The following is a 12,569-nucleotide window of genomic DNA, read 5'->3' as shown; positions in this document are numbered from 1 at the left end:
ACACCCTAGCTCCACCCCAGGATGGTTGTCCATGAACCAGTCATTCGTTCCTATTTTTGCCTCAGCTGGTTAGAGTTGGGTTTTTGTTACTTGCAAACGAAAGAAAACCAAGAGCCTACTTCATATGGATTTTTCTTGTCTTCCCAAGGACGATGAATTATAAGGAATTTATGTCAAAGCAACATGATAAAGTGGGATAAAGTGGAAAGAACATGCACTTGGGAGTAAAATGAAACATTTTTAATGCTGTTTCCAGCAAGATACTTAACCTCAAAGAGGCTGTTTCTTTAACTTTATAAAAGAAGGGGTAATGCCTAAACTCAAAGAATAACGAGGACTAAATGAGAAAAATGATTAAGTGAAAATGCAAATGAAAGTGCCTGGCACACAGCAGGCATACAGGAAACATTCATCCCTCCTTTTCTTCTTGAGGACAGGCTTCCACTTCTGTGTCTTTCAGTATCTCCATTCTGTGATCAATGAACTCAGAAAGAGGAATTGAATTTTACCAGCTGTTAAACTTTTTGGAGAATAAAAAAGGAAATAAATATCAAGTGAACAAGCAACTACAAGCATTAGTTTGAAATGTCAGTCTTCCCTTGACACCGGGACCTCTTTTTCCTATTTCACTATCACCTAAATCTCCCAAGAAAAATCATCAGGCCAACAGGAGATAGAATTTGGAAAAACTAGTGACACTGTGCTATATTTGGGAACAGAATAAAGGGGCATGACTGGAAGTCTGCCAGGATGGTCCCAACATTCTGCCCTAACCAGAGTATCATTAACTTTCCAACACTGTTGGTGTAAGGCGGAGTGTTGCTAACTTCTCAGAGAGTTAGAAAAAACTTGAACTTTAAAGGTGAGTCCTTTAAGAAGGAAAGTGAGCTGGTTTTCTTTTTGTTCGTTTAAAAACTCTAGCCAGAAATACTACCCAATGTATAATGAAGGCTATACACAGCAGCACCGAAAGGCTATGCACAGGAAGGGTTTTTCTTCTTCACAGAGTCCACTTGAATGCGTTGAGAAACTGCATCTTAGCTAAGAGCAGTTCACTAAGGAACAGGGCCATCTAAGTGCCTAATTAGTATTTTAAAGTTGTCAAGGGGTGGGGATGTGCAAATTTAGCAGCAAAAGACTCTTTCGTTTTGCCTCAAGGGAAAGTGATGGTGGTCAGAGGGGCCAGTTCTAAGGGCTGGTCCAGGGGTGGCCGCTGGTCTTGGTACTCTGCCACATGCCCGTTCCGGTGGTGACCGTACTCAAACTTGATCCGCAGCTCGCCAATCTTGGATTGGGGAAGGATATCTGGGATCCACTCGATGATGAAAGGTGTTGGCTCCTTTTGATCTGGGGAAGTGTTGCCTGAAGACAAAAAAAAAAAAGGAACATTGATTAGGACAATTCCAAAACTTGAGTCAGGACAGATCTTACTCTGTTCAGGAATAAAACAGGAAAAGAAAAAGAAATTAACAAAAAAACTATTTGAGAGAGAAAAAAAGGGAGAAACAACAAAAAGAATCAAGCAAAGGGAAAAGCGATTACTGCTGTATCTATCCAAAAGAAAATTTCAGGCAATTGTCTGGCATTGTCAAAATAAGACCCAGCCTTTATGAAAACTGGGCCAAAAGAATCATAAGGAGAGCCTGGACTGAGAGGAAAAGACAGCTGGATGAGATTAAAAGGGAGACTAGCAAGAAAAGGTCAAGTTTCAAGGAAACCAGGAAGAAATAGAATTAAAATCTACATGGTTCTACAAGTGTGGTACTGGCATATGTCTAGACAGATTAAAAGAACAAAACAGAAAGATCCAAAATGGACACAAATAGAACAGGAATTTCGCCTAGGGTAAAGGTGGCATTTATAATTAGTAGAAGAAATACAAGGAAGTGTTTCTTATGATAAATGGTGTGCATCAACCAGATAACTATCTGGAAGAAGATAAAAGGTGGCAGAGTCTTACCTCATACCTTACATCAAAATAAATCCCAGAGGATTACCTAAAGCAATCTACTGATTCAACACCATCCCAATCAGAATCCCAATGACATTCTTTACAGAATTAGAACAAAGAATCCTAAAATTCATATGGGGCAACAAAAGACCCCGAATTGCTAAAGCAATCCTGAGAAAAAAGAACAAAACGGGAGGCATCACAATCCCTGACTTCAAAACATACTACAAAGCTACAGTAATCAAAACAGCATGGTACTGGTACAAAAACAGGTGCACAGATCAATGGAACATAATTGAAAGCCCAGAAATAAAACCACACATCTATGGACAGCTTATCTTTGACAAAGGAGCTGAGGGCATACAATGGAGAAAAGAAAGTCTTTTCAACAAATGGTGCTGGGAAAACTGGAAAGCCACATGTAAAAGAATGAAAATTGACCATTCTTTTTCACCATTCACCAAAATAAACTCAAAATGGATTAAAGACCTAAAGGTGAGACCTGAAACCATAAGGCTTCTGGAAGAAAACGTAGGCAGTACACTCTTTGACATCAGTATTAAAAGGATCTTTTCGGACACCATGCCTTCTCAGAGAAGGGAAACAATAGAAAGAATAAACAAATGGGACTTCATCAGATTAAAGAGCTTCTTCAAGGCAAATGAAAACAGGATTGAAACAAAAAAACAACCCACTAACTGGGAAAAAATATTTGCAAATCATATATCTGACAAAGGCTTAATATCCATAATATATAAAGAACTCTCGCAACTCAATCACAAAACATCAAACAACCCAATCAAAAAATGGGCTGGAGACATGAACAGACATTTCTCCAAAGAAGATATACTGATGGCCAATAGGCACATGAAAAGATGCTCATCATCGCTGATCATCAGGGAAATGCAAATCAAAACTACACTAAGATATCACCTTACACCCGTTATAAGGACAAAAATATCTAAAACTAATAGCAACAAATGTTGGAGAGGTTGCGGAGAAAAAGGAACCCTCATACACTGCTGGTGGGAATGCAAACTGGTGCAGCCACTATGGAAAACAGTATGGAGATTCCTCAAAAAACTAAAAATAGAACTACCATACGATCCAGCCATCCCACTACTGGGTGTTTATCCAAAAAGCCTGAAGTCAGCAATCCCAAAAGTCCTGTGCACCCCAATGTTTATTGCAGCACTGTTTACAATAGCCAAGACGTGGAAGCAACCTAAGTGCCCATCAACAGACGAATGGATAAAGAAGATGTGGTACATATATACAATGGAACACTACTCAGCTGCAAAACAGAACAAAATCATTCCATTTGCAATAACATGGATGGACCTTGAGAGAATTATGTTAAGTGAAATAAGCCAGCAAGAGAAAGATAATCTGTGTATGACTCCACTCATATGAGGAATTTAAAACTATGGACCAAGAACAGTTTAGTGGATACCAGGGGAAAGGTGGGGTGGGGGGTGGGCACAAAGGGTGAAGTGGTGCACCTACAACATGACTGACAAACATTAATGTACAATTGAAATTTCACAAGATTGTAACCTATCAATAACTCAATAAAAAAAAAAAACTGAAAAAAAATAAATAAATAAATCCCAGAGGATCAAAGATTTAAATGGGAAAAACTCAGGTGAAAGCATGCTTTTGAAAAAATATAAACACTAACAGAATTAAAAATAAGAATATGGTATTCAGGGATGGCCTGGTGGCATAGTGGTTAAGTTTGTGTGTTCCACTTCGGTGGCCCAGGGCTCGCAGGTTCAGATCCTGGGCACAGACCTACACACCATTCATCAAGCCATGCTGTGGTAGCATCCCACGTACAAAATAGAGGAAGACTGGAACAGATGTTAGCCTAGGGTTTTGCCCGGACAACCTTCCTCAAGCAAAAAGAGGAAGACTGGCAACAGATGCTAGTTCAGGGCCAATCTTCCTTGCCAAAAAAAAAAAGAGAGAGAGAGAGAATATGGTAAATATGGTATTCAAAACTATGGAGAAAATAAAGCACAGAAAACAGTTCATTTAACAAAAAACAGAGAACAAAACAAGAAGACAGAAGACCAACTATATCAATTATAATAAAAATAAAGGGGGGGCCAGCTCCGTGGCTGAGTGGTTAAGTTCGCATGCTCCGCTGCGGCGACCCAGGGTTCGGATCCTGGGCGCAGACATGGCACTGCTCGTCAGGCCACATTGAGGCGGCGTCCCACATCCCACAACTAGAAGGACCTGCAACTAAGATATACAACTGTGTACAGGGGGGTTTTGGGGAGATAAAGCAAAAAAAAAAAAAGAAGATTGGCAACAGTTGTTAGCCCAGGTGCCAATCCTTAAAAAAATAAAATAAATAAAATAAATAAAAATAAAGGGAAAAAACCTAAAATTGGAGAAAAATCAAAACCAACTATATAATGTTGATAACAGAGTCAACTAAAACACAGTGTCACAAAAAAGTTACAAGTAAAAGGATGGCAAACATATCAGAAAAATGAAAAACAAAAGAAAGCTGATGTCACTGTTGTGATATTAGTCAAAGAATCTAGGGCAAAAGTGATTTTTACATTGATAAAGTATTGCTATGGACTGAATGTTTGTATCCTCCCAAAATTCATAAATTGAAAACCAAATCCCAGGGCCGGCCCGGTGGTGCAGCAGTTAAGTATGTTCCACTTCGGCAGCTCGGGGTTCGCAGGTTCAGATCCCAGGTGCGGACATGGCGCTGCTTGGCACGCCATGCTGTGGTAGGCGTCCCACATATAAAGTGGAGGAAGATGGGCACGGATGTTAGCTCAGGGCCAGTCTTCCTCAGCAAAAAGAGGAGGATTGGCAGCAGTTAGCTCAGGGCTAATCTTCCTCAAAAAAAAAGAAAGAAAGAGAACCGAATCCCCAATGTGATGGTATTTGGAGGTGGGGCCTTTGGGAGATGATTAGGTCATGAGGGCAGAGCCCTGATGAATGAGATGAGAGAACTCAGAGACCTCCCTCGCCCTTTCTGTCATGTGAGGACACAGTGAAAAGACTGCCCACTGCCCTCTATGAGCCAGGAAGCAGGCCCTCACCAGACATGGAATCTGCCAGCGCCTTGATCTTGAATTTCCCAGCCTCCAGAACTGCTAGAAATACATTTCTGTTGCTATAAGCCACCCAGTTTATGGTATTCTGTTATAGCGGCCTGAATGCACTAAGACAACATACCTTAAACTGACACCTGTCATAACTCTGATGCACCGAAACACTGCATTACAATACTTAGAAGACTTCAAACACGAGAAGACGTTCAGAGAAACCTAATTGTAGTAGGAAATTCTATCACGACTCTCTTTGCAGGTCAGAGATAAAAAATGAAGACAATGAGGACTTAAATAAAATAATATGGTTCATTTTAAAGCTATATAAGACTATGCTGGATAAATAACGTCTTTGCTCGTACAAATTCATATCATATGTTCCATTAGTGAGAAAGTATTTTTAAATACCTAAGAAAATAGAAATTCAAAAAGCACATCTTCTGACCTCAAAATAATAAAACTAGAAATTGATACTAAAGAATATAAAAATCAAAAGCCTCAACCAGGGGCTGGCCCAGTGGTGCAGCAGTTAAGTGTGCATGTTCCACTTCTTGGTGGCCCAGGGTTCACCAGTTCGGATCCTGGGTGTGGACATGGCACCACTTGGCAAAAGCCATGCTGTGGTAGGCGTCCCACGTATAAAGTAGAGGAAGATGGACATGGATGTTAGCTCAGGGCCAGTCTTCCTCAGCAAAAAAGAGGATTGGCAGTAGTTAGCTCAGAGCTAATCTTCCTCAAAAAAAAAAAAAAAGCCTCAACCAACTGGAAATTTTAAATACTAAGTATTGGGGACATAGAGAAACTAAACTATAATTATAGACTATTTAGATATTAGCAATAGTAAGAACCCTAAATGTTATTGTCAAATATGAATTTAAAAAATTAACTGACAATTCCATTTTAAAGGCTATAAAAATAAAATAATTCCAAGAAAATGTTAGAAAAAAAAATTTTTTTAATCAGTTAAATCTTTCTTTCTGTGAAGAAGACTGGCCCTGAGCTAACATCTGTTGCCAGTCCTCTTTTTGCTTGAGAAAGACTGTCCCTGAGCTAACATCTGTGCCAATCTTCCTCTATTTTATATGTGGGATGCCAACACAGCATGGCTGCTGATGAGCAGTGTGTAGGTCTGTGCCCAGGATCCAAACCTGTGAACCCAGGGCTGCCAAAGCAGAGTGCGTGAACTTAACCACTATGACACTGGGCTGGCCCCAGAAAAATTTTTTAAAAGAGTTAGAAGAAATTATTACAGGCAAAAGCAGAAAATAGTTTAAAACAGAAACTTAGGGGCCAGCCCCATGGCCAAGCGATTAAGTTCATGCACTCTGCTTTGGCAGCCCAGGGTTTCGTCAGTTTGGATCCTGGGTGCAGACATGGCACCGCTCATCAAGCCATGCTGAGGTGGCGTCCCACATAGCACAACCAGAAGGAGAAGAAGAAAAAATGAGGATTGGCAACAGATGTTAGCTCAGGTGCCAATCTTTGGAAGAAAACAAAGACACTTAGAACAAGTGATAAATATATACAAGAGCCAGTTCTTTAAAAAAGACCACAAAATAGATAAAATTCTGGTGCAGTGTATAACTACAGACTTAGAACAGATTTTAAAAGTTATGTGAGGGGCCGCCCCAGTAGCCCAGTGGTTAAGTTTGCACGTTCCACTTTGGGCCCAGGGTTCGCCGGTTCAGATCTCGGGTGTGGACATGGCACCGCTCATCAAGCCATGCTGTGGTAGGCGTCCCACATATAAAATAGAGGAAGATGGGCACGGGTGTTAGCTCAGGGCCAGTCTTCCTCAGCAAAAAGGAGGGGAATTGGCAGCAGATGTTAGCTCAGGGCTGATCTGATAAAAAGTTATGTGATTACCATCTGTAACCAAAAATTACTAAAATGTACACAATTTAAATTTTGGATGAAAACATGAATTTTGGAAAAAATATGAATGACAAAAACTGACTCAAGAAAAGATAGAAACCATGAATACAAATGTAAATCAGAGGAAAATGAACAAGTTTTTAGAGATTAAATTCTTGTAAACATCCAAGAAATGGCTCTTTCTGGGGCCAGCCCCATGGCGTGGTGCTTAAGTTCGGTGTGCTCTGCTTCGCTGGCCTGGGTTTGCAGACTCAGAGCCCGGGTGCAGACCTGCATCACTCAGCAGCCGTGCTGTGGTGGCATCCCACATATAAAATGGAGGAGGACTGGTACAGATGTTAGCTCAGGGACAATCTTCCTCACCAAAACAAAAAAAAGAAAGGGATATTTCCTAAGCTATTTAATTTGATCCAAAGCTTTCTAAAATCATTTTCTATATAACCATTACCAAAACCCAAAAAAGATAGCCTCCAAAAAGGAACCTGTAGGCAGTTACCACTTATGAACAGATACTAAAACATCCTAAATGAAATATTAGCAAATAGAATCTACATATATATTAACAGAAAAAAGACCAAGTAGGATTTATTCCAGAAATGCAAGATTACTTCAATTTAGCAATTTATTAATAAAATTCACTGAACTTACGTGAAAAGACAAACCTCAATAGATGGCAAAAAGGCATTTCAAAAATTTCAATACTAGGGGCCAGCCTGGTGGCGCAGCGGTTAAGTGCACACGTTCCGCTTCAGTGGCCCAGGGTTTGCCGGTTTGGATCCCGGGTGTGGACATGGCACCACTTGGTAAGCCATGCTGTATTAGGCGTCCCATGTATAAAGTAGAGGAAGATGGGCATGGATGTTACCTCAGGGCTGGGCTTCCTCAGCAAAAAAGAGGAGGATTGGCGGCAGATGTTAGCTCAGGGCTAATCTTCCTCAAAAAAAAAAAATTTTCAATTCTAGTTTCAAATAAAAGTACATAATAAACTAAGAATATGATATGTTGGGGGCCAGCCCATGGCCTAGAAGTTAAGTTCGGCACACTCTGCTTCAGCAGCCCACGTTTGGTTCCCGGGCATGGACCTACACCACTCGTCAGCCATGCTGGGGTGACAACCCACATACAAAATAGAGGAAGACTGGCACAGATGTTAGCTAAGGGCTAATCTTCCTCAAGCAAAAAGAGGAAGATTGGCAACGGATGTTAGCTCAGGGTGAATCTTCCTCAGGAAAAAAAAAGTATATGATATGTTCTTATAATAATAAAAAAAATTTATCTGAAAATAATAACCAATAGTTCATTATTTAATAGTGAAACATAGAACAACTTTTTTCCAGAAAAATATCCTATGAAATGCTAATGGTATTCCCCTGAAAAGTGTTCACTGGTCAAATAAATTTGGGAAACCTTAGGTTAGATAAAGTTTTTTAAAAACTTTTTTTTTTTTTAGAGAAAGGTGTTTTTATTTCAGGATCTTTTTAATAGGCAAACGTATGGCATAAATTTCTAAGAGAGATAAATTATATTCTAAGACACTACTCCCTACTGCCTTCCTACTCAACTGTAACATTTTCTGAGATCTGAGTGTATCTTACAACCAGGGCAGTTTTCATACAGCAAAGTTTCTTTTCTTTCTCTTTTTTTTGAGGAATATTAGCCCTGAGCTAACATCTGCTGCCAACCCTCCTCTTTTTGCTGAGGAAGCCTGGCCCTGAGCTAATATCTGTGCCCGTCTTCCTCTATTTTCTGTGGGATGCCTGCCACAGCATGGCTTGCCAAATGGTGCATATGTCCACACCTGGGATCCGAACTGGCGAACCTGGGCCACTAAAGCCCTGCTGTGCCACCAGGCTGGCCCCCAAAGTTTCTTTTCTTATCAAAAAAGTTCTTACTAAATTTACTGAGCATCTTACAATCAAGGGTCTTAGAATCAAATATGATACGTAGCATTTCTCAAATTTATCTGACCATGGAATGTTTTTTTCACAGGATACTTATCACTGTCTCTTCTTCAAGACGAAGTTGGAAACTGGTCCTGGAGGAGTCTTTACTATAGTCTAAAATAATTGTAGCTGTTAGCTTACTATTATTCATTGTTGCTCTTGAAATCATAGCTAATATAAAAAGAAAAAGTGATGAGATATAAACATTTGATAGGAAACAAAATTATCACTGTTTTTCAGGTGACATAACTGATTTCCCAGAAACCAGAGAAAAACAACTCTTATCACTACTAGGAGCTCATTAGGAAGGGCAATTTGATAGGTATACCAATAATCAGGAGCTTCCCATACATCAGCAATAACAAGCGAGAAACATGATAAAGGTCTTATTCACAAGAGCAGCAAAAAATATATGTAGGAATATATTCACAAAAATTTGACAAAATAATTACAAATTCTAAATTTCTCCTAGAAGAATAAGTACACAATTAGAGACATGAAGGGGACCACTAGGCAGATCACAAAGCTAAGGTAATTAAAATGATGACGGGCATTCATTCATTCTTCATTCAACAAGTCCTCACTGAGTGCCTGTCATGGACCAGGCACTGTGCTATCTTGGGGAGCAGTGATGAACAAGGATGACATCGTCCACTGCCCTGGAAGAGGTTGGAGTCTAGTCAGTGGAAAGACGGGTGAGCGCCAGACGGCTAGGAGTGCAGGCTCCGGCATCCAAGACTGCCTGGGGCTGAGGATCAGCTCCGCCCTTACTAGCTGTGTAACTCCGGGCAGGTGACTGCACCTGTCCTCACCTCAGTTTATGCGTCTGTAAACGGGGATCACAGAATCTACCTCTCAGTGGGTTGATAGGCATTCAAGGAATTAATGTATGTAAAGTACTTAAAATAATAGCTGGCACAGAGTAAGTGCTTGTTAAGTGCTACTTGTTATAGTTGTTATTATTATTAGATTATTATACAAATACCCCAGTTAAAAATAGACAAAGCAAAAGCAATTCATCAAATACAAATCACTAATATGAAAAGTTTAGTCTCATTAATACTGAGGGTAATGCAAATTAAAAGAGTGAGATAACATTTTTTGCCTATCAAATCCACAAAGATTAAAAAAAGAGGCACTCTTTTTTTGGCTGGAGTAAACTGTACAAATATTACAATCTTTCTGGAGACCATTGTGACGAAAACAATCAAAAGCCCTAAAAATGTACATAACCTTTGACCCTCCAATTTTGATTTTAAGAATTTATCCCCAAAAATATTCTAAATAATTTAGGAAATAATTAGGGATATAAAAGGCTTATCTAATAGGAAGTTAACTCTAAAAGGAAGCATTGTTTATAACAGCAAAAAGTTTGAAATAACTTAAATTGAGGGTCGATTAGAGTGAGTTACCTTAATGAATGGATTTTATGCAGCTGTTAAAAAATGTATTCACAAGAGCCAAAAGGCAGAGGCAACCCAAGTGCCCATCAACAGATGATGGATCAACAGAACGTAGGACATGCATATAATGGGATATTATTCAGCCTTAGAAAGGAAAGAAATTCTGACACCTGCTACAACATGGATAAACCTTGAAGACATTACGCTAAATGAAATAAGCCAGACACAAGAGGACAAATACTGTGTGATTCCACTTACATGAAGTCCCTAGGGCAGTCAAATTCATGGAGACAGGAAGTAGAAGGGTGGTTGCCAGGGGCTGGGGGGAGGCAGGAGTGGGGAGTGAGTGTTTGATGGGTATAGTTTCAGCTGAGGAAGATGAAAAAATTCTGGAGACAGATGGAGGTGACAGTTGTACAACACTGTGAATGTACTTAATGCCAGAGAACTATACACTTAAAAATGGTTCAAATGGTAAATTTTATATTATGTATGTTTTATTACAACAAAAAAACGTCAAAAGACAATGCTGAAGACAGACGTAGAAAGCTGTTCATGATATATTTTTAAATGAAAAAAGCAGGGGTCAGCCCCATGGCATAGTTGTTAAAGTTTGGCATGCTCCGCTTCAGCAGCCCAGGTTCTCAGGTTTGGATCCCAGGTGCAGACCTACACCACTCATCAGCCATGCTGTGGTGGTGACCCACATATAAAGTGGAGGAAGACTGGCACAGATGTTAGCTCAGGGCTAATCTTCCTCAAGCAAAAAAAGAGGAAGACTGGCAACAGATGTTAGCTCAGGGCTAATCTTCCTCAGCAAAAAGAAAAAAAAAGTGAAAAAAGCAGCTGAGGTATGATCCCATGTTTTGGAAACTTCTTGATGCATGGAAAAGAGTCTGAAAGGGTATACACTAAAATCGTGATGGTGATGTCATCTATGGTGGGTGGGACTACAGACGGTTTTTATTTTTCTCCTTTATGCTCTATAATGAAATCTATGATTTCTGTATAATGAATGTGTATTACTTCTGTAATTTTATTTTAAAAGTAGGGGCTCAAATGAAACAAAACACTTTATCCCATGATTGTCTTCACAAGATGAATGAATATGTCTTCTCTGTTTAAGGTCAAGACCCAAAGTCTAGGACAGAGTCATACACACAGTTGACCCTCAGAGGAAGATGTGCTATTGAAACCACTGATGCACTTACCAACTTTGAGAAAAGTTTTCAGTTCCAAGGGTCGCAGCACTGGTTGCTTTTCTACACGACCATAGGTTTCTGCTATGCTCTCTACTTCCACTTTAGGGCATTTAAACAGCTCATAAGTCCCATCCCGGTTCTGGATAAAACTCCGGGTGATTTCCAAGGGCATCTGGACATGGAGATGATGCCAAGAAAGGTGAGAAAGGAAAAACTGTCAAAGCAGACAAACATTTGGATGACAACAGATCTTTTTTTTTTTTTCCAGATGTACATTGTAATACATTTCGAATTCTGTGTAGACAATAGATCTTTTACTTATTCATTCTTTCTTAAGTGCATTCACGTTAATTAACACTTTCCCTTGTATTTTCAAGTAAATTGTGTCAACAGATCTGCCTCTTCTCCCATACATCATTCCTGGCCTTCCTTTTTTTCTCTGTAACTTTAATTCGAAGTCCAGCCAAACCACACTGAACTGAACTGCTAACATCCTCAGGGTTACATGAGAGCTACTGGCACAGACCTGCTTTAAAATCTGTTTTATTCCTTCCCCTACTGCTCTTCTAGCAGCACCCTTCTAAAAACTCTGTTGACAGCACCTAGAGCTGACCTCACATCCCGTGGGCTTCACACCATCCTTGGGACTGAGCCAGACAGAACTTGAACTGAATTTTGTCTTTGCCACTAAAGAGCAGGGTGAGCTTCTCAGAGCCTGTTTCTCATCTGCAAAATACAGTCAACACCAACACATGGCTGTGAGGCTGAGGGAGGTGATATAGGTAGATAACACCCGACAGACAGAAGCTCAGTGATTCCTAGCTCCTTCCCTCACTTGCCTTTGCTCTGGGTTGTTCAGTGCCTCCCCAACACCGCCCATTCCAGGCTAGACACCGCCTCCCCGACGCCCTGCATTTAAAGAAGTTCCTCAAGGATCTTTAGTGCTACACAGGCCTCCTCTAGGTGCACATGTAAGTTCTACAGCCACCAAACAATTCATTATTTTTCTGAACATAATGCCTTACAATTAAGCTCATCTTAATGTATCAAAGCACATTATGCTGAATTTTCTACAATATTCCATTATGGTAGGAAGGGAAAATCCTCAAGTT

The 12,569-nt window shown here is 40.0% G+C and overlaps 1 protein-coding gene across 3 annotated transcripts in view; it reads right to left on the bottom strand.

The window, feature by feature from the left end:
• Positions 1-225: 225 nt before the first annotated feature.
• The window catches only part of C5H2orf42 (chromosome 5 C2orf42 homolog), a 36,266-nt gene continuing 23,922 nt past the window's right edge, over positions 226-12,569 (bottom strand). For all 3 annotated transcript variants that reach the window (XM_046663170.1, XM_046663172.1, XM_046663171.1), the window contains exons 9-10: positions 11,467-11,629; positions 226-1,362 (exon numbers count right to left, since the gene is read on the bottom strand). In XM_046663170.1, coding sequence (XP_046519126.1) covers positions 1,154-1,362; positions 11,467-11,629 — 372 coding nt within the window. In that variant the 3' untranslated portion in view covers positions 226-1,153. The remainder of the gene's footprint in view (positions 1,363-11,466; positions 11,630-12,569) is intronic.

The sequence above is a fragment of the Equus quagga genome, chromosome 5 (assembly GCF_021613505.1).
Source record: "Equus quagga isolate Etosha38 chromosome 5, UCLA_HA_Equagga_1.0, whole genome shotgun sequence".
NCBI lineage: Eukaryota > Metazoa > Chordata > Mammalia > Perissodactyla > Equidae > Equus > Equus quagga.
The sequence above is the reverse complement of the archived record's forward strand: the minus strand, read 5'-3'. Positions and strand labels throughout refer to the sequence as shown.